This window comes from Ochotona curzoniae, unplaced genomic scaffold, assembly GCF_017591425.1.
Source record: "Ochotona curzoniae isolate NIBS_2020 unplaced genomic scaffold, NIBS_Ocur_1.0 scaffold_2453, whole genome shotgun sequence".
Classification (NCBI taxonomy): domain Eukaryota; kingdom Metazoa; phylum Chordata; class Mammalia; order Lagomorpha; family Ochotonidae; genus Ochotona; species Ochotona curzoniae.
In genome coordinates, this window is record NW_024467094.1 from 21,538,133 (window position 1) to 21,558,450 (window position 20,318).

Here is a 20,318-nt window from a genome sequence, read left to right on the forward strand (position 1 = left end):
TGATAGCTAAGCCAGGACCATGCTCACACAGAAGTGGGAGGCCTCTTTTCATTCACTGATCACCCTTGGGAAAAATAACTACCCAGGTCGCTGACTGGGTTAGACAGACAACCACATTCCATTATGTCAGTACTTCCTGAAGAAAAACAAAGGTAAAGCAGTCAGGCTCAGTAAAGACAGAGACTCTCCAAAGACTTCATATTTGAAAACTTTATTTTCTCAAATGAGCACCAACACAGATTGGAAATAAGACAGAAACAATGCACTTTAATACTGAATCTCTATGTACAAATACAGGACAAGGACAGATTACTGAAAACAATCACCGTTGTTATTGGAGTAAAGTGACCTGGAAAATGTCACTGAAGAAAACAAACAAAAACAAGAAAAACCCAAAGAACACAGTTTGTAAACACAAGCATCAACACAGATTCTGTAGTCAAGGACAGTCTCTGCTGGCGGCGAACGAAGACGACACATGGACACGAGGCCCTGGGGTGACGAGGGAGTCACTTGATTCTTCGTGGCTCCAGCTTTGACTGCCAGAGTTCCTACAAGTTGATTAGCCTGTCTTCTCATTGGAGGCAGGTTTCTGTAGGACATGTAAGTCGGCTGTGCTCCACGTGTGATTTCCCAGCCTCCCACTGCCTGCACCCAGGGCAACCTGAACTCAACACACAACCTGCCCACACCACCACCCAAAGGAAACGGTTTACCTCTAAGGTATGGATATAATTTTATCGATGTTCTTTTAGACATGCCCATCACAGGTGCAAGCCCGACCTGGACAGAACGCTGCTCCACCTCCACAACCAGAGTTTCTCCTCTCTCTGTTCAAGCTGAGCACACGAAGAAAGGAGCAGCCCAGCATGTTTTCCCATGCTCAGAGAAAACAGACCCTCCAGGCTCATGCTGTTGGTCTGCTTAGAAATAAAGATGATGGGGAGAAAATCTAGAAAACCTTTCTGAGCTGTAAACTGTAGTTATAGTGTCCCCGATAACAAAAACAGGAGGCACAATCCAAAGTGCTTTTGCGCACGCACACACACACACACACTTAAAAAAAAAAAAAATCAAGATTCCAATTTGTTGGAAATTCTTCCAAGCAAAGGAACCACTCTACATTATTCCTACGCAATTTAATTGATTCTATTTCTTTCCTAACTGATATTGGTGCAAGAAAACATTTCGAGTCTCATCTGGTTAGGTACTGTAGAGTCTGTCGGGGGGGTGGGGCACATGCAGAGGGCACTGTTTTAAAGCCTCAGTCCACAAGGACACAATGAGAGTTGTTTTGCTTTTAAAGTCTATTGGTGATCACTGTTTCCCTTAAAACATACTTTGAGAAATGCACGGGGGTGGGGAGAAGACCATAGAATTTAAAAATGAAAATAAAAAGTGCTCTCAGGGGATCTGAGAAAACAGCACCAAATATATTATTTAAAAAATTAAATATTATTTACAAAAGTATATTTCACAAGCAACTTTTATATATATATATATGTATGTATATATCTCCACTTGAAGATCTGCTTCTAATGGGGACACCTCTTTCCCATACACTGATCCACCAGCAAAGATGGACTCTAGCTACATGGTCTTACTGTCACTTGAGCTAGTGCATGACTCCCTCAGGGCCAGCTGGTGACCGTGGGCATCAGCTTTGGCTGTATTGATTCAGGTCAACTCCATCCATCAGCAGCCCGAGACTGTCCTCCTGGGGGTGGACTCTGGGATGGCCGAGGCTGTGTGACCTGGGGTGGCACAGCAGGGGGGAGATGACACTACGGGGTCTGCCGGCTGGACTTCAGTTTGAAATGAAGGCAGCTGCTGGCTGAGGTATAGTTTCAAGGCCTTTCCCTTTCTCACATCTACCTGACCCCCCTTCTCTACTCCCTACACTCCTGCCCAAGTACTTTGTTAGCCAACTCCCAACTCCCTGAACCTGCATGAGGGGAATGGATGAGGTCTTTGGTTATGCTCAGAGTTTTATAATTTAGTGAGGAAACGAAAGAAGGATCTGACCGAGGCCAGGAGTGGATGAGTCGCCATGACACGAGCTGTGGCCTCTGCAATACTGATCACGTCAGACATGCCATGAACGCAGTTACAGGTCTAAGAAGCACTTTGGGTTTCACTGATACAAGGGAAGCCTAATGCGCTTGGTTTGGTTTGGTTTTGTTCCTTTACTTACAGAGAAACCAACACTCATACCTTTCACATCGCAGAGGACACCCATTGGGTGCCCCAAGGACAGTAACTGGAAGAAACTAGAACCTGGGTCTGGATAGGAGCCTGCTCTGATCCGTACACCAGTCCAAGGCCCCATCTCCAGGGAGATGCCCCACATCTGCCCCTTGGAAACTCTGGGGTACTTCACACCCACATGCCCCACATCCCCACATTCCATTTTGAGCCAGGACTTTCCCTGAGGAAGGCTTTATACAAAAGGTGTACATGATGACCTCTTCCTCCCAGAGGGACAGGAAGGGGGGACAGCCATGATGTCTGGCTGGTACGCCAGCTCAGGAATGTCAAAGTGAAACAAAAAATTCATATTTGTTAAATCAGGAATTTGGGCCTAAGAGACAAAGGAATTGTTTTTGCTGGGAGCAAAACTGACACTTCGAAGCCTCCATCTACCTGGCAGAAAAGTGGGGAGCACAATGTATCCCCCAGGGCTACTAAAAGCACTGGAAAGTTCTGAAAAGGGACCTTGAAGAATGGAGTTCTATCCTTAAGGATTCTTGGCCACACAGAGGTGGAACACTGTTAACCAGGGTACTGCCCTGCTTCCTGTCTGCACCGAGCATGCAGTTCCTATCTTCTAGTCAGCACGTGGAGACCCAGAAAATGCATCTCCACTGTAGACTCGCTCCCTCTGGAAATCGGGTTCTGCTGTAGATGCAAGTCCTGAAAATGTACCGGGTTGGCATCAGATTCTTCCCTCCACGACCTCATTTTTGCTACGAGACTTATGAGGGACGCTCCTTTACGGGATCAGCCTGTGCCAAGAACCAGACGCTGAGAATCACCCAACATGGAGGTCTTGACACCGAGTCAGCTAACAAACTCAGCTAAATGAGTTTCAGCCACAAGCCCTGCACTGGCTGAACGGTGTGAATCAAATGGGACCAACCCCTGCATTCCTCTCAGCTGTCTTACAGGCATCTGTTCTCCACTTGCCTAACGTAACCAAGAGTTACAGGGCAGGGTGGTGCATACTGGGATCTGAAACCCTCCCCATGACTGGATCACCTGATAGGAGCTCTTCAGATCCAAGAACGGAGGGCACACGAGGAATCCACCGGCCAGGTTAACACTAAGCCTGGAGGCCTCACTTTCCACAGACCACAGTGATACAACCAGAGAAAAACACCAGAAACTTTAGGAACAAAGAATCACTGCTCCCACTGATGTCACTGCGTATGCAAAGAGGCGAGAGGCACCCTCTAACCTCGTCTGTACTGCAACTCCGAGCTCAGTTGTTCCTTGCATGGTCCCTACCCAACCCCCTCGCCTTGCCACATTAGGCTTATTAAGGGTCAGAAACAAGGTCAGACTGATAGGATTGCTAACAACTGCTTCTATTTTTATTTCCCTGGCTCAGATACTGAGCCATTTCTCCAAGAGCTCCCCAACTGCAGATTCTCTTTGTTCCCTGCTCTCCTCGATTACTCATTTGACTTGGCTGCTGGCCAAAGCCTTTGGGAGAGCTGGATCCCGTGCCCGCTGTAAATGGCCTTCCTACAGTGGCTGGGGCAGCGAGGAGGGTGACTCAGGAGCTGAGCGAGACCTCGGAGCTGTGTCTGGGAAGGTGGGGGGGGGGGCGGCTGCTTGCCTGCCTGTCGCTGCCAGGGCCGTCCTGGCTCAGCTCTTGCCCTGCCTGCCTGAATCATGAGGGCTTGTGCTCTGCTGCCAACCTGACACACCTGGTGTCAGAGAGAATGCAGTCATGTGAGGTATGTTTTTTTTTTTCCCTCCTCTTTGTCCTTTTAGACAAGTCTATCATTTCGAGCTCACATTACTGTGAGATTTTATTCCACCTTCCGCCCTCCGCCCACCCCTGGGGGCCTCCAGCCTCCCCTCCACTTCCTCCCAGACAGAAGCCACCAGGCTGCTCTTGCTCAGGGGGCCCTGGGGCCCTGATCAGGGTGGGCTGGGATCTGTTCCTGTAGATGTTTTTGTTTTCAGTCAACACTAGAACAGAGAGAAGCCAGAATCAACTCACAAACAGATACAAAGCAAAGAGACAGAGACAGCGATTTAGAGGCCAGTCACCAACAAGATGGCGTCCGGGTGAGAGGGTGCCCCAGCTGCCAAGGCCCCTCAGTGGATGGAACCAAGTGTTCAGTCACTCTCTCGCGCTCGGGTAGAATGTTCGGTTGGATGGCGTTCACGCGGACACTGGGGTGGGTGGCTGCTGATCAGTCCCAGCCATTGTCCTTGATCATGTGCGCTAGTTCAATGATGTATTTGCCTTCTTTATATTTCTGGCTGCTTTCAAAAGCGTGTTCCTAGGAAACACAGAGCAGAGGACACGGAGTTGACACGAGAGGGCAACTCATGTACCACAGCGGCAGAGACGCTGCCACCGACCAGTCAGGCCTGGGCCCACCTTTACTCCCGCGCCAGCAGAATTTCCACCACCAAAGCACTTACGCTGTGTCCCTCTCAACTGCTGGTACCTGAGGCAATCCCAGAAATCCCTCGGGACCTCCGCTCCGGTCAGTCCACTCACATGGCACCATCTCTCCAAGCTCCTTCCCACCTGCTCCACTTAAAATCCCATCTTCCACGCAAGCACCTGGGTCTTCCCATTCCACCCCTGCTGCTTTTATTTTTTCATCATTTTCCAACATATGTGATTATTTGAACTTTTATTTTGTTTGCTATTTGTTCCCTGTGACTACCCCATACACGTCAAGGAAGCTGGGGATTTGGGTGTTTTGCTCATTGATTGAGTCCTGGAAGATGGCCAGGCACATAACACGCCTTCAGCAAATAATTGCTGAACAACCGGTACACACACACACACCACGTCAATAATCTTAGAGCACCTTGCGCACTGCTGTTGACAGGTAGTCTGCCCAGTGGATGCCTCCATAAACGTGTCACTCTGGCTATGTTCTGGAAACGCAGGGAAGTTGTTTGGTGTGGAGAAAAGACACCCAGGAGAGGAATAAAGGCCTGTGGGGCCAGGAGGGCCTTTTATTTCAGTTTCCCTTTCTGCCCAGTGTGTCAAGCCTGGTTTTTCTTTCCTGGTCTCTCTCCAGGGAGACAGAGCTGCAAATATCCCAGGCTGGGGAAACCTGCAGCCTGCAAACCCCATCTGCTTCCCAGCCCCTAGAGGGAGAAGCCCACATGAGCCACTTCACCCAGGCCCTGGGAGCTCTTCCAGCTAATGAGCCCATGGAGAGAAGTTCTGCATGAGTATGGGGTGTTGTGTTATTTATGGAAACAGAGATATGGGAACCTTGGCGCCTCAGTAGAAAGCTCCGGTCCCAGGAGTCACCGTGCGGCTAAGCTCAGCGTGCAGAGCAGTGGATGTCCGCTCAGGCAACCTACAGCTGGTGGGATCTGGGCGTCAAATACGTACACTGTTTTCTGGAGTTTGGGTTTCAGGATAGAAGTGCAAACTTGAGTTTCCTATTGAGAGAGAAACCAGTCCCCAGTGTGGAAGGGGGAGAGGAGTCGGGAGGGAAATTGAGGGAGAGCTATGGGCTCTGCAGTGATTCCCTCTCACTGCATTATTCATTCCCCACTGTGTGTGTGTACAGACAACAGAGCAATATCGTCTAGGAGTAAGACCTATTGTTTAGGCTGGAAAGAAGAGGAAAAAAAAAAAGTGGGTGAGGGGGGCTTGATAGTCTAATGGCTAAAATCCTTGCCTTGCATTGCCAGGATCTCATATGGATTCCAGTTTGAATCCTGTTTGCTCCACTTCCCATTCAGCTCCCTGCTTGTGGCCTGGGAAAACAGCGGAGGATGGCTCGAAGCCTTAGGACTTTGCATCTGCATGATACACCTGGAAGAAGCTCTTGTCTCCTGGCTTTGGATCAGCTCAGCTCCCAGCCATTGCAGTCACTTGTGAAGTGGACCAGGGATGCAAGATCTTTCTGTATCTCCTCTCTGTATATCTGCCTTTCCAATTAAAAAAAAAAATCATGTCTGGTATGATAGCATAGTGGTTAAAGTCTTCGCCTTGAAAGCGCCGGGATCCAATATGGGCGCCAGTTCTAATCTTGGCAGCCCTGCTTCTCATCCAGCTCCCTGCTAGTGGCCTGGAAAAGCAGTCAAAGACAGCCCAGTACCTTGGGACCCTGCACCCGTGTGGGATACCCAGAAGAGGATCCTGGATCCTGGCTTCGGATCAGCTCAGCTCCAGCCATTACAGCCACTTGGGGAGTGAACCATCAGACAGAAGATCTTCCTCTCTGTCTCTTCTCCTCACTGTATATTTGCCTTTCCAATTTAAACAAATAAATATTTTTTAAAAATCTTAAAAAGAAGAAAAGAGACAGGTCAACATCCCCAAGTCACAGGAGCACTTGCTGACTGTCCCAACTGGCGATGTCCCTGAGCTAAGAAAGCCCTTCCCGAGTCCCTGCCTACTGCTTCTCAGATTGGAGGAAGCACTTTGCCACTTCTGTTCCATCAGTTACAAAACTGGGCGACTTAACCCTACTTTTCAGCATAGCTGTGAGTCAGAATAAAGAATGGAATGCACCAATGGATACTGGGGCTGGGGTTGGGGAAGCGGGATTGAAGGGAACATTCTCTGAAGTGCGGTCAGTGTGATACTGGCATCCCAGATTAGAGCACTGCCTGGCTTTAGATCCAGCTTTCTGCTAATGGGCCTGGGAAGGCAGAGGAAGACCCTTGCCACCCATGTGGAAGACCAGGATTAATTCCTGGCTCCTGGTTTCAGCCTAGGCCAGCCCTGGCTAGAGCAGCCATTTGGTCAATGAGCCTGTTCTCTCTCACTTTGTTGCAATGCTGGTTTTTAACAGTCATGCAGCGGAAGACTCGTGGCTATGGTCTTCCCAGCCCCCTACCAGGCAGGCAGACTTCTCTGTACTTACATATTTCCAGCCCAGGGTGGTTTTGCAGTTTTCACAATAAATGTCTGCAACTGCGTGCAGTCCCGTGAGCAGCACTCGCTCTTCCGCAGGCCCGCAGCCCACATTGACTCTACGCCAAGAGACAGAGAGAGAGCACGCCGTTAGTCACCAGCACATGCATCCCCAGTTGTCCAAGCAAGAATGAACAGGGCAAGGCTGCCCTGGGGGCGAGTCAGCCCTGAGGAGAGCCTGGGGTTTAAAGCTGTCACCAGCCACAGTCCCCAAAAGGCAGCCACATGAAAATAGCTCAATTGGAATGAACTTTACATCTGTAAGTTGATTCCGTGGGGCTACTAAGAAACTCGTGGCAAGGATGTCCCTTCTAAGGCAGGTTTTCAGCTTTGTGACTTCAGGGGGACATACTGGCACCCACACTATGAGCCTTGCTGCCAGACACAGACATCCTCAGAGCTCACTGGGGATGGCCTCTGGAAACCAGGCTGACAGCACACTCCCAGCCCCATCACCAGAAAGGAGGAGTGTGCCCTGAGTGCTGAGCGCACTTGGCCTCCAGGTCTGGTGGTTGCCAGGTTGCATGAACACCCTTCCTCCTCCTTGGCAAGAGGCTATAACCTGGTGCTCAGGTAGGCCCAAGGGTGATGCACACAGGTACCCGCAGGGAGCTGCTCTAGCCCTCCCTCCGTTCATCTGTCCTCAGGCAGCTCTCGGTGTCTTTGCTTCATCCTGGCTCCCCTCCCAGAGGACTCGGCTCTGCTCTAGCTGGGAGATCTTCCTGCCAAGGCCCTCTCTCAGCAACTCTTTGGCATCCTCTCTGAGTGCCCATGGAGGGGCAGCATTGCCAGGCACAGAGATGTTGCCAACCCACATTCCCCCAAAGAAAGGGTCTCCCAGCTGTGGAAAGCAATGCTCCACAGGGGTCTTGCCCTTCTTGAATTGTCACCAAGGGTTGTTTGTCCCCAATTCCTCAAAGTTTGCACCAAGCCACACAGAGACCAGTTAGACACACTCACACTGAATTAAAAAGGTACGCTCGTCCTTGACTTCCCTGGAACGACTGAAAAGCAAGAAAAACAAATTGATTGTTAGAGATCCATATCCACTGTAGCCACGGCTTGGCAACCCAACCCCAGTCAACCCGCAAGTGTGACCTTCCCGGACAGACAAGGCTAAAGGGAGCATGTAGCCAGCTCACGGTCTAGCTGCCAGATGGCATGGGGGGAGGGCAGAGCCACCAGAGCTCTGGCACTCACACTGGTCCATCCAGGGACTGTGCTCAGCAGCCCAGGAGAGAAAATGAACAAAAGCCCCAAAACACAGGCCCCACTGGGTTGTTACAAACTTGTTCTTTCCTCCCAACTCTGCCTGACACATCTACTTGAGACAAAATTCATTAGTATTACTTTCTGAGGGTCCCACTTGATCCCAGCTATCTGTGCTGGCCCAGGCATGCAGACAGGGCCCAGCACAAGATGTCCAGCCCTACTGAAGGCAGAGAAGAATCCCCAAAAGAAAAACTACCCAGCAAGGCCCACTCGGATCCCTTGCCCTGCTTCTCGTAGATCATCATGGTTGCTATGACAATTACAGCCCCTCCCTCCAGCCCTGCCAAGTAGGAGCCCAGACGCCGTCCTGAGCTGTCAGGGAAGTGACCTCTGAGGCAGGACTGCTCCTTTAGCAGCTTCCATCTGGCCCCATGGTGTCAGGGAACAGGACAGACGTGGGCCTCTGCTAGTCCTGCAACTGGGTATCTGTGTCCACGGATGCAGGCCCTGCCCCCGTTTTTCTCCTCCGGTCGGTCACACCACCATGTGTGGCTGACAAGGGTCAGCCATGTTCTGCACTGCTACCTGCATTTTTTTCCCGTTGTCTGACAACTGGACTCTGAGAAGCAGAGGCTCCAACCAGGCAAAAAGAACTTCCTTTCAAGGAGGCAGAAAAGTGGTTCCCAAAGCAGGTGCACTGCCAGCGCAGCAGGTCTCTCACTCCCAGGCACAAGTGCCAGTACCTAGCAGATGCTCCCCAATTGCTGCCCACACCTTAACCAGCTCTCTCCTTTGTCGGGCCTTGAGACACCCCTGGGGAGTGCAGGCGCACCCGTGTTTCAACTGAGCTGCCCTGAGCACCACAGCTCCCAAACCTGCAGCCCGGGACCCTGGAGACAGGTACACTCCTCACATGGGAAAAACCAAAACCCAAGATCCTGGGTCCTGAAGGTCTATGCCAAGAAGTTCAAGTTCAGACTTAGGAAGAGGTTAGCTAAACATTTGCAACCTAGGGACTGTCAGGAGTCCGCTCCTGAGATGCTGCTTTGGGACACATGAATGTGGGTGTTGGAAGGAGGAAGGAAGGATGGGACACCCCCTGGGAGGGGGCGGGTTGGTGGGTAGCAGAGCTCCTAGGCCTTTGCTTCTTGCTTGCTGCACACGCTGCTCTGCCTGTGCCTTCTGTTTTCCTGAGCACTGACAAGGGGTCTGATCTTCTGAACATCAGACACCCAGTGATATTTTTGTAATGGGTTCCAGAGCACCACAAAAAAGTTCTGCTGACAGTCAAGTGTCTACAGCTCCCACTACAGACAGAACAGACATTTTCTAATGTTTTCATCTTGTATGTGTTTTTTTTTCAGGGGAAGAGTGCAGATTTAAAAATCAAACGCTTAGGGCCAGTGTTGTGGTGCAGTGGATTAAGCTGCTGCTTGTAGCAACAGCATGCCAATCCAAGTCCCGGCTGTGCTATTTCCTATCCAGTTTCCTGCTGATGTGCTTGGAAAAGCAGCAGATAATAAATAGCTCAAGTAACTGGGTCTCTGCCACCCAAGTGGAGATCAGGATGGAGTTCCATGCTTCTACCTTCAGCTTGGTCCAGCTAAGGCAATTTCGGAAGTGAACCAGTAGATAGAAGTGTGCACACGCTCTTTCTCAAACAAGTAAATAGATAGATCTTTTTTTTTAAAACAAAAAAGTATGCACTTGTACAGAAACTGATTCAAATTATATGAAATTTAAAAGAAAACCTGAAGCACCAGCATTGTGGTACAGTAGGTTAAGCCACCACCTGCAATACCAGCATCCCACATGAACCCCAGTTCAAGTCCTGGTTGCTCTATTTATAATCTAGTTCCCTGCTAATGCACCTGTGAAGGCAGTGGAAGAGAACACCAGTACGTGGGCCCCTGACACCATGTGGGAGATCCAGATGGAGTACCAACTCCTGGTTCCAGCTTGGCACAGCACCAGTTATCACAGCTACTTGGGGAGTAAACCAAGCAGATGGATCCCATTTGGGTGCTGATTCATGCCCTGGCTGCCCCACTTCTCATCCAGCTCCCTGCTTGTGGCCTGGGAAAGCAGTGGAGGAGGACCCAAAGCCTTGGGACTCTGCACCCACATGGGAGACCTGGAAGAAGCTCCTGGCTCCTGGCTTCAGATTGGCTCAGCTGCTGCCATTGCAGCTGCTTCGGGAGTGAATCATGAATCAGTGGATGAAAGATCTTTCTCTCTGTATCTTCTCTCTGAAAATCTGTCTTTCCAATAAGAATAAATATATCTTAAAAAAAATGGTGAGGGGATGGAGGAAGCTGACAAAAAATGTCTAACAACCAGCGGTCTCACCTACTGCAAAATGGGACAGCTGCCTTGGAAAGGAGGCTGGCAGCTGCATCTACCCAAGTAAAATGAAACGCCTATGTTCACATGAAAACCTACAAGGATATTTTTAGCAGCTTGATTCATAATCGCCCAACCTAAATGTCTCTCAGTGGAGACTGGGTAAACACACTGGTCCTTCCACACAGTGCTTCTCTGTAAGAACAAGGTCCACATGGATACACTGGGCAGCCTAGCGGAAGAGCCAGGAGGACCCTTGGTCACCACTGGTCATGAGTAAGGCTAAAGTGTTGGGAACAAAGGAGATGGAACTGTAATGGTGATTGCGGTGGTGGCTCTATATATCCAAATTCACAGACCTGTCTACAAAAAAAAAAAAAAAAAGTGACATTCCACATAGGTAAATTCTAAAAACCACTTGCTAAAAAGTTAACAAAGAATCATCTCTAAAACCTCGTCCATAACACATGCCTTTATAAGCAATTTCCCTATTTAAAGATGTTTGGAAAACAATGGTTTCAGGAGTTTAAACCATTGTTCACAAGAGCACTTTTTGCAAGAGGTTGCAAGAGCTGATTATATGTACCTAAGGACATACCCTTTAAACTACTACGTCAGGAAGGACAAACCTAAGTGCTTTTAAAAGCCATACAAATTATAAAATCAACTATTTCCCCCTAGTTTTTAAAATTATGCTGACTGAATGAAATTACAAATGTTCAGGATATGCATATTACATAGCAGAACACACGTGCCATTTGTATGCATACAATAGTATACTGACAGGCATGGTAACTTCAAAGTTAAGACCTTGGGACTAGTGTTATAATGTAACAGATCAAGTAATTGTTTGCTGTGCCTCTATCCCCCGTGAGGTAAAGTTGGAGTCCTGGATGCTCCACTTCCAATCCAGCTTCCTGCTAGTGCACACCTGGCAGACAGTGGAGGATGGCTCAAGCACTTGGGCCCCTGCTACCCACCCAGGAGATCCAGATAAACTCTCTGGCTCCTAACTTCAGCCAGGCCCAGTCCTAGCTGGTGTGGGCATGTGGGGAGTAAAACGGGTGATAGAAGATATTCTCGCTCACTGCCTCTGCCCCTTTGCCTTTGACATAGATGAAAATAAACTAAAAATAGAGAACACAAAAGGCTAGAGGACTGTGCTGACGGGTACCCAGTCTTCCTCAGGGCAGGACTGAGAAATTTCTCTGCCTGACACATCAGAATTCCTAGACAGAGTGGGGCGGGAGAGGGCATGTGGCAGAGAGAAGAAAGGCCAGCTAGGCCCAGTGGCACCTTCCCAGCAGGGCCTGCTGAGAGTAACCCGCAAAGGACCACGCTCTGTCAAGGGCACTGGACCCAGTCAGGGCTGTCCATGTGGTAATGCCTTCTCAAGCACCCCTCAAGGGGAGGGTCTATAAACCTTCTTTGGCTCAGCCTGGCAGACAGGACCCTGGAAGTTCTTTTACTTTAACTTCCAAACCGCCCCCAGCGTGCCCTGGACACCCCACCCCACCCCCAGCCCGCCAAGTCTACATTTATGATGAGAAAAACAGCTGCTGGGTGCAGCACGCTGCCCACAAGCAGACACCCACACACACCAGGGCTGTTCCAGCCAGGCTGCTGCCTTCTGTGGGGCCCAGCCAGCCTGGCGCAGCCTAGCACGGTCTTGTACTCCCCTGGGTGAGGGTGGTACCGGAGATGGGGACTCTGAGAGGAAGTGAAGGAAGCAATTACAATCAAGCAAACAGAGTTTCAGACCTGGAGATACCAAACAGGCTATAGGATGTGTTTGTTTGCTGTCCCTCCTGCCAGGCAACGAGATAGCTCTCTCCCGGGTCACACATCAGCCGGAGCTGCTGCAGGGCCTCTGGGAAAGGCTTCCACTTCGCCTTTGTAAACCACACAGAACATTTCTTCTGCCTTTTCAAGTCAAGTCATAGTTCTAGGCCCAGCCCTTCCAGCCGGCTCAAAGGAACGGAAAGGGCTCTGGGCTTCCTGTTTAGTAGCCAAAACCACAGAATCCTGGCCCCTCTGAAAGGCTGGAAGGCAGACACTTCTGTTCAATGTGGGAGAACCACTGGCAACACGAATACTTTCCATGGGAGTGGCAGCATGGCAGCCATGGGTCCTCACCTCAGAGTACCGCTTCCTGGAGCAGACTCCATCCAGCCCAAGAGCCTCAAGAGGAAGAGTCTCCCCAGCTCGGGCCACTCCCCTCACCGTTCTCCATCAAGCCATGCTCAGGAGGTGCACCAATATCCAGCTGCTAATCAGTGGTACCACGTGTGAGATGCTCAGGGTAAGATGGCCTAGTCTTGGCAACGAAGATTCAGGTTCCAATCCTGCCTGGTAACTTCTGCTTACTGGCTTCTTGACCTTGGAGGGGTTCTGCAGGCTCTCTTGGCTCCCACTTATTTTTTTCTACTGTAAATGGAAACCAAGCCTATTTCCTAGGGTTGCTGGGAACAATGAGTAAAACGAGGTAAATAAAGCATAAGGTGCCTTCCTTCCAGCCTTCTGGGAAGTCCAGGAGAGATGAAGGCTGACTCTAACCTGCCTGGGTCTTCAAACTCCTCTTATGACCTCATCTTCTATTGTGCCAGAAGGCTAGGCTTCCCCTCTTTGCAACTCAGTGTCTCCATAAAACCAAAGCTGCGCCTGGTACTTCCCAGTTGTAATATTCTGGGAATCCATCCTTTTATAAATTGATTAATTCATTTGAAAAGCAGAGTTACACAGAGACAGAAAGAGAGATTCTATCCATGGTTTCACTCTCCAAATGGCTGCAAGAGCCAGGACTGGGCTGGACTGAAGCCAGAAGCTCCATCAGGGTCTCCCACATGAGCAGCACAGATCTAAGTAGTTGGGCCATTCTCTGCTGCTTTTCCCAGGCACATTAACAGGGAGCTAGATTGCAAGGAGAGCAGCTAGCACTTAAACCTGGGATGCCAGAATCACTGGCAGGAGTTTAAGCCCCTATACCACAACACTGGCTCCTTCACCCTGCTTTTGTAAAACCCTCAGCCTGTGCTGCTGTAACCCACCATTCACACACTCAGTGTTACACGTGTGTGTGGGATTCAAAGAGTTGGACTGCCAAGGTAGTCCTCGCTTTGCCACTTACTAGCCAAAAAAATGTTACTAAGTTGTGTGAGCCAAATGGCTTCTCTGAGCATCAATGTCCTCATTTATAAAATGAGCACCATAAACTATCAGATTTGTATAGGAAATAGATTCTGTGTATGAAAGTGCTTCACAAACTTTTAAGACTTCCACATATTTTGTTGCTAGAAGCTGTTTCTAGTTTACAGCTATAAAATAACTTACTGGCACCAAGGTGGAGCCTTTAAAAACTGGAGGATAACTCACGTTACCATTACCCTTTTAAAAGCATGCAATTCAGTGGTTCTTGGAACATTCACCAGGGAGTGTTAACCATCACCACTATCTAATTCCAGAACATTTCCACATTCCAAAAAGAAGTCTCACACCTTTCGCAGTCACCCTTCGTTGCACCAGCCTCTGGCAACCACACATGTTGTTTCTGCCTCTTAGGATTTGCTCAGTGAACTGAGTTATCAAGGAGCCTTTGTAATGATGTCCTTTTTTTTTTTTTTTTAAAGATTTTTTTTTTTATTATTATTTTTTATTGGAAAGGCGGATATACAGAGAGGAGAGACAGAGAGGAAGATCTTCCGTCCGATGATTCACTCCCCAAGTGAGCGCAACGGGCCGATACTATGCCGATCCGAAGCCAGGAGCCTCTTCCGGGTCTCCCACACGGGTGCAGGTTCCCAAAGCTTTGGGCCGTCCTCGACTGCTTTCCCAGGCCACAGGCAGGGAGCTGGAAGGGAAGCGGGGCTGCCGGGATTAGAACCGGTGCCCATATGGGATCCCGGGCGTGCGAGGCGAGGACTTAACCACTTGCGCCACCGTGCTGGGTGCGTAATGATGTCCTTTTAAACTGGTGATCCACTTTAAGCATCTCAGAGGAAGGTGGCAGAAGCAGCCAGGAGAAATCCAAAGGAGGATTAGGAAAACCCTCTCTACTGGGGTGTTGGCTAGAGAGGCCTCCAACTCCACAGATCTGACATCCTGCAGGCTGGGATCAAACCCTCTCCATTCTCATTTTCCCTCTAAAGTGACAGCCTTGCTGAGGTTTCCTAGCGATGATCAAAAGCAAGCCATAAGGCTCCATTCTGAAGGGGTTGAAACCCAAGCAAAACAGCACTGGAGCCTGTGTGGATTTCACCCTTAAGAAGCATATGGAGAAGAGAAGGGCGATGATATAAAGAACAATGATGGAAACTTCCAGAATTAGGACCTGCATGCAGCTTCCAGAAACTGTGAACATTTGTTTAGATGAAGAGGAAAGAAGACTAAAGCGGATTTCTTCTACCTTCTCTGCAGTGAACAAGAGGAAATGGACTGGAATGGAAATCAGACAGCTCTGCTAATTAGAGAGAAGAATTAACTCCTTGTCTGTGTGCAACTACACTGGGACACAGGTCACCAGGAGAGCTTAGACTGGAGCAAATCCATTTGCATGAGTTTATTATTTACAGAATGCTTTCCTCTCACCTGCCTAGAACCCTTGGAGGTTGGGGTGGAAAAACCACACCAGCTTCCTTAAGGCCCCTCCCAGAGCTCAAAGCCTCAGTAGGAGGTCTCAATCCTCCCTCACATTCCCTAAGCAGATGGAGGGAGGGGCAGGGAAGGGACTGGCTCTAAAGGAGGAAATATCTGCTGTGTGCAGTCATAAAATTCCAAGGGCATGGCAACATTCGCCAAGTCTGGAGCTGCAAAAACAAAAGGTGGGGAGGGGGACATAGGTGCCATATTTTATTGCTGAAATGGGGAACTCTTGAATAAAAGCCACTTAAGAATCAAAATTGTCTAAGACACCTTTCTGCTGGCAGCCATATACTGGGCTGCTGGCAGGGACAGAGAAAAGATTCCGCAAGGCTGCTGCTGCTCGCTTGTGATGGTCAGCAGCAGAGATGCACTGGAGCCTGGAGGTCCTGGCTTCATTGTTGTGAGCCTCAAGGTCTCATCTACAAAGCAGAGAAACAAACCTACCTCCTGGTCCATGATGCCCCACTCCAAAGGCTATTATGAAGTACATGTGTGAGTGTGCACGTGCTAAGCATAGAACCTGGTTCATAAACAGCATGTAGTAAATGTGTGTTTCTTTTCACACCGCTGGAGGCTTTCAGAAGTCAAAATCGGAACTACAAGTCAAGTCTGGGTGCAGTGGGGACCTAGAGGACACTGTGCTGCCAGAACTCCCTACAGCTACAGACCCCACCAGCTCCTTTCACATGACTCTCCCCACTGTCCCCAGGACCTCAGATAGGGCTTAGGCAGCATGGCTGTCCTCTGTTCAAGCAAAAGCAGGATAAGCCTGTTGTCTGTGGCAAAGGGCTAGAGTGGCAGACTGTGATATAAACACAGAGAGCAAGGAAGCAACCATGGCAGGCTCTCAGCATCCTACAACTCCTCCTCTCTCCATGGCGAGGGTGAAGAGCACGGAAAACAAGGATTTTCCAGCAGGACTGAGAAAAGAGGATGCTCATAATCAGACATCCCCCTCCTCTATAGAACAAAAGCTGATATGTCACTCGGCTGGTGCGGCTCCCAGCCCCGGGATGGCTTCATCAGGGTTGTGACGACAGCCAGCCACTAATAGCTGGGCTGGTTGCAGTTCAGATACAAACCTAAGATTTGAAAAGAGGGTTTAGATTTTCCTGAAAGCCACAAAGCCTTTGAGAACTATTCAGAGTTACTAGAATCAAGAACAACCAAATTAATATGCTCAGAATGAGGCAAATATCATTTCCTGATGTGTATGTTAACGTGCACTCCTGTTTCCAAAGCCAGCTGAGCACTGGCAAATGAAAACATCCCCCACTACAAAGCAGGTCCATGTACAGAGTGACAAAGAAGTCCCCTGGGCCCACAGTCATAGAAAGCCACCCTCCAGGAGCAAGTGCTTAGCAGTCCCATCATTTGGATCCCAGCCCTGACATTTGGCTTCCTGTCCATGCAGACCCTGGGCTGCAGGGAGTGATGACTCAAGTAACTGGGCTCTGCTGCCCACCTGGGAGATCTGGATTAGCCCAAGCCCAGGAACATTTGAGGAATTAATCAAGGTGGCCATGCTCTTCTCTCTTTCAAATTGGAAAAAAAAAAAAGAAAAAAACAGAAGAAGAAATTAAGGCGTCCTTTAAGACTGAAGCCACATGCCACAGACTAAATTCTTTTGTAAACATCCTTGAACAAGCAATCACTATGGTGAGACTATAGACAGTCCCTAGATGAGAGAGCTGGCTCATTAAGTCAGAAATTGTGAAACAGCAGTGGCAATGGTGCCCACCATGGGTTAAGTGGGATTCAAACCATAATTCAAATCAAAATAACCCACTCACCAACAACTAGTTAAGTGCCAAACTTCTTCCCCATTTTTTCAGATGAAGAAAGAGGATGAAGGGCAGCTAAGAACTATGCTTACGTCAACCAAGGGACGAAGGTCAGAGAGCTGGGCAGTCTGGCTCTGAGGTATAGGAGAGAAAGAAGATGGGATGAGAAGGGTATTGACTTCCTAAAGGGAAACGAGTCCTGTTTAGACTCAAACTAGCGTGATTATTGGACATTAGAATGTACAAACCACCTGCACACACCATGGACTGACTCAACCTCTGAAACAACAGGAGGAAACTGGAAAACAGAGCTGTTAAAATAACTTCCCTGTTTTTAAGTTCAAGGTCAGAACTTACACCTAAGCCTTTTGACTTCAAGTCCCAAGGGTTTTCTAGGAGTATTCATTCACTTGGAAAATCTGTCGCTTTGATGAAGAAGGAAAGCTCAATCTGTCAGAACTGCTTTAAATCCCATAGGCTATTCAAATTCCTCTGCTCTGACTCCAAATTTACTCAGCAACTGCTTAAATTAAATTCTCTCGCTCCAGTGGGTTTACCTTCAAGGAAGATAACACACAGTTCCAAACCTCCAGAATTACCTGCTCTACTGTCAACCGGTGAATTAGAAGGCTGGCTTCCCAATTAGCTTCCTATTGAGTTGTGTTACACTGAAGACACGCCACCAGAGTTTGTGTCACTCTGGAGTGAATGGATAAAATTAAATATGTAGACTACAAAGCTTACAGCTGACTGATGAGCACCGAGAAAACATTTCTCTGAGTCCCAAACTAAAGTCAGCTTTCCAGATCACCAGTGAATGCAAGAATCTTATTTCACAATCCTTGTAGAAAAAATAATTAAATGATAAGAATCTCCTTAAGATTCCTTCCTTTGACATGTGGCCTACATGGGATAAAAGAGGATCAGAGAACCTAGAAGTGGAACATTTAAGAAGTTGTACAGAGCAAACAATTTCAGCAACTGTAGTCTACCAGAGTTGCACCCAGTGGGTTGCAACTTAAATACCAGAGAGGAGCTTAAACCAAAGCAACCACCTTCCTTCATCTAATTTCACAGATCCAAAAGCCAATGGGATCCAGAGAAGCCCAAAGGTTAGCCAGGGGGATACCGTCAAGCACTCTACCAATACCAAAGTTCCTTCAGTGAGCTGAGACGTTGGCCTTCCTAGAGCTCCTTCACTCTGCCGTCTTTGGGTCCTTTGGCACTCTGACACTTCAGGATTTACAGTCAAAATTCTTATAACTTGTCCTATCCAGGGGCTAGCTCCTTCTAGAGACCAAACTTTTTCCAGCTTAGTAACTAGGTATAATCAAAGAGCTATGCTCAAAAAAAGAAAAAAATATATATGTATAGAGAGATTTGTGCTCAATCACCAGCCATAGAATAGCCAATGATAGACCACAGTCTACAAAGCTCTCATAGATTATATCGTCTATTGGCAGGGCAGCCAACTTGATTTGTCTAAGTATACCTGCTCATAAAATGACATCATCACCTAAAGATGCATTTCTAAGAACATACCCCCCAAAACTGGTAATCAATGCATAACTACAGTTGGACAAACTAGATTCAGTTCTGATTCTGGCACTTTTTCTGAAATATTTCCTGGGTCTTAGATTCACCTTGGCGGTCTCTAGGTCCTTGGTTGCAAAATGAGGTAACAAAACACACTTTTCTCCTCCCATTCCCCCTCATTTCCTCCATGTGCGACGGTCGACCTCTCTCCAGAAATGATAATGAAAGCATTGCTTAAGCCATACACTGGGTTTCAGGCTATACGTACATATTAAAATAGGTTGACGAATATGTTCTTCCCTGCTGTGGCACTTGGCTGGTTTTAAGACTTCCCCCCTGTGAGCATGTTCGCACACCTCTACCTTTTCACCTCTGTATTCATACACCTCAGGGAACTGAGTCCAGGAGCAGGGTTAGATGAAAGAGCTGTGCAGGAAGAGAGAATCTCACTTAAAAGGGCTGTGAGAGTTAGGAATCACAGTGGGAACAGAATAACATCGCAAAGAGCCCTTATGAAACAGGTAAGAAAATAGAAACATCAAAAGATTTGAGCACAGGATGCTCGCCAAACTGCAAGGCCTGGGCACTGAAGATGTTTCCCATTCCTTCTAGAAATGGAACACAAATGGGTCAGAATCACCAACACGCCCATCTCAACCCAGCCAGGCAATGCTAAACAGTCTGCCTCTGCTTAGAACGATGTCCCTGGGCAGACCCCTGATGCTCTGAGCTGGGATTGCATCATCTGTGAAATGACAGGGTTGAGTAAGGTCTCTTGCCAGAGCCAACATTCTGTGAGCCCACATTCTCGAGAGAATAAATGCCTTGCACATTAAACGAACATTTCGGACTTAAAGACTTCTTTCATCTTTTTAAACTTCCTGTTTATCTATATAAAAAGCAGGTTTTTCTCTGCTCATTCACTGACCTATCTTATCTGGTAATCCCTTAAGACTCTCATCCTCGCAACACAGAAACTTAAATCCCTTCTATGTATTCTGGTGCTCAATCTTTTCTCTTGGCCTCCATGTGTGACAGGCTCCCTGTGAAACATCAGGCATTGGAGAACCAGCTCCTTGGCAGGAAAAGTTTATGTCATACTAAAGTAGTCTGATAGTCTAAAACAAAACAAACACTAACCAAAAAAAAAAAAAAAAAAACTAGGGGAAAATCTAACGTCCCACACTAAGAGAATAGTCACATGAGGAAACAACCATGTCTCCATGATAATAAATCAAAAAATACTTAATGATCAGCTATGTCCTAGCCTTGCGGGGTACTATCTCTGCTTCCAATCGAGCTAACAAGAAAATAAGACTCAGGCCCAGCAGCTTGGCCTAGTGGCTAAAGTCCTCACCTTGAACGTGCCGGGATCCGTTATGGGTGCCGGTTCTAGTCCCGGCAGCTCCACTTCCCATCCAGCTCCCTGTTTGTGGCCTGGGAAAGCAGTCGAGGACAGCCCAAAGCTTTGGGACCCTGCACCCGTGTGCGACACCTGGAGAAGTTCCTGGATCCTGGCTTCGGATCAGCCGTTGTGCTCACCTGGGGAGTGAATAATTGGATGGAATATCTTCCTCTCTGTCTCTCCTCCTCTCTGTATATCTGACTTTGCAATAAATAAAAAAGTCCTTTAAAAAAAAAATAAGACTCGGGCCCGGCGCGGTGGCGCA

At 48.4% G+C, this 20,318-nt stretch overlaps 1 protein-coding gene across 1 annotated transcript in view; it reads right to left on the bottom strand.

Moving 5' to 3' along the window:
• Positions 1–195: 195 nt before the first annotated feature.
• YPEL2 (yippee like 2) overlaps positions 196–20,318 on the bottom strand; it is a 57,796-nt gene continuing 37,673 nt past the window's right edge. The window contains exons 3-5 of the mRNA XM_041001568.1: positions 8,096–8,139; positions 7,086–7,194; positions 196–4,517 (exon numbers count right to left, since the gene is read on the bottom strand). Of these exons, the coding sequence (XP_040857502.1) occupies positions 4,428–4,517; positions 7,086–7,194; positions 8,096–8,139 (243 nt within the window). The 3' untranslated portion in view covers positions 196–4,427. The remainder of the gene's footprint in view (positions 4,518–7,085; positions 7,195–8,095; positions 8,140–20,318) is intronic.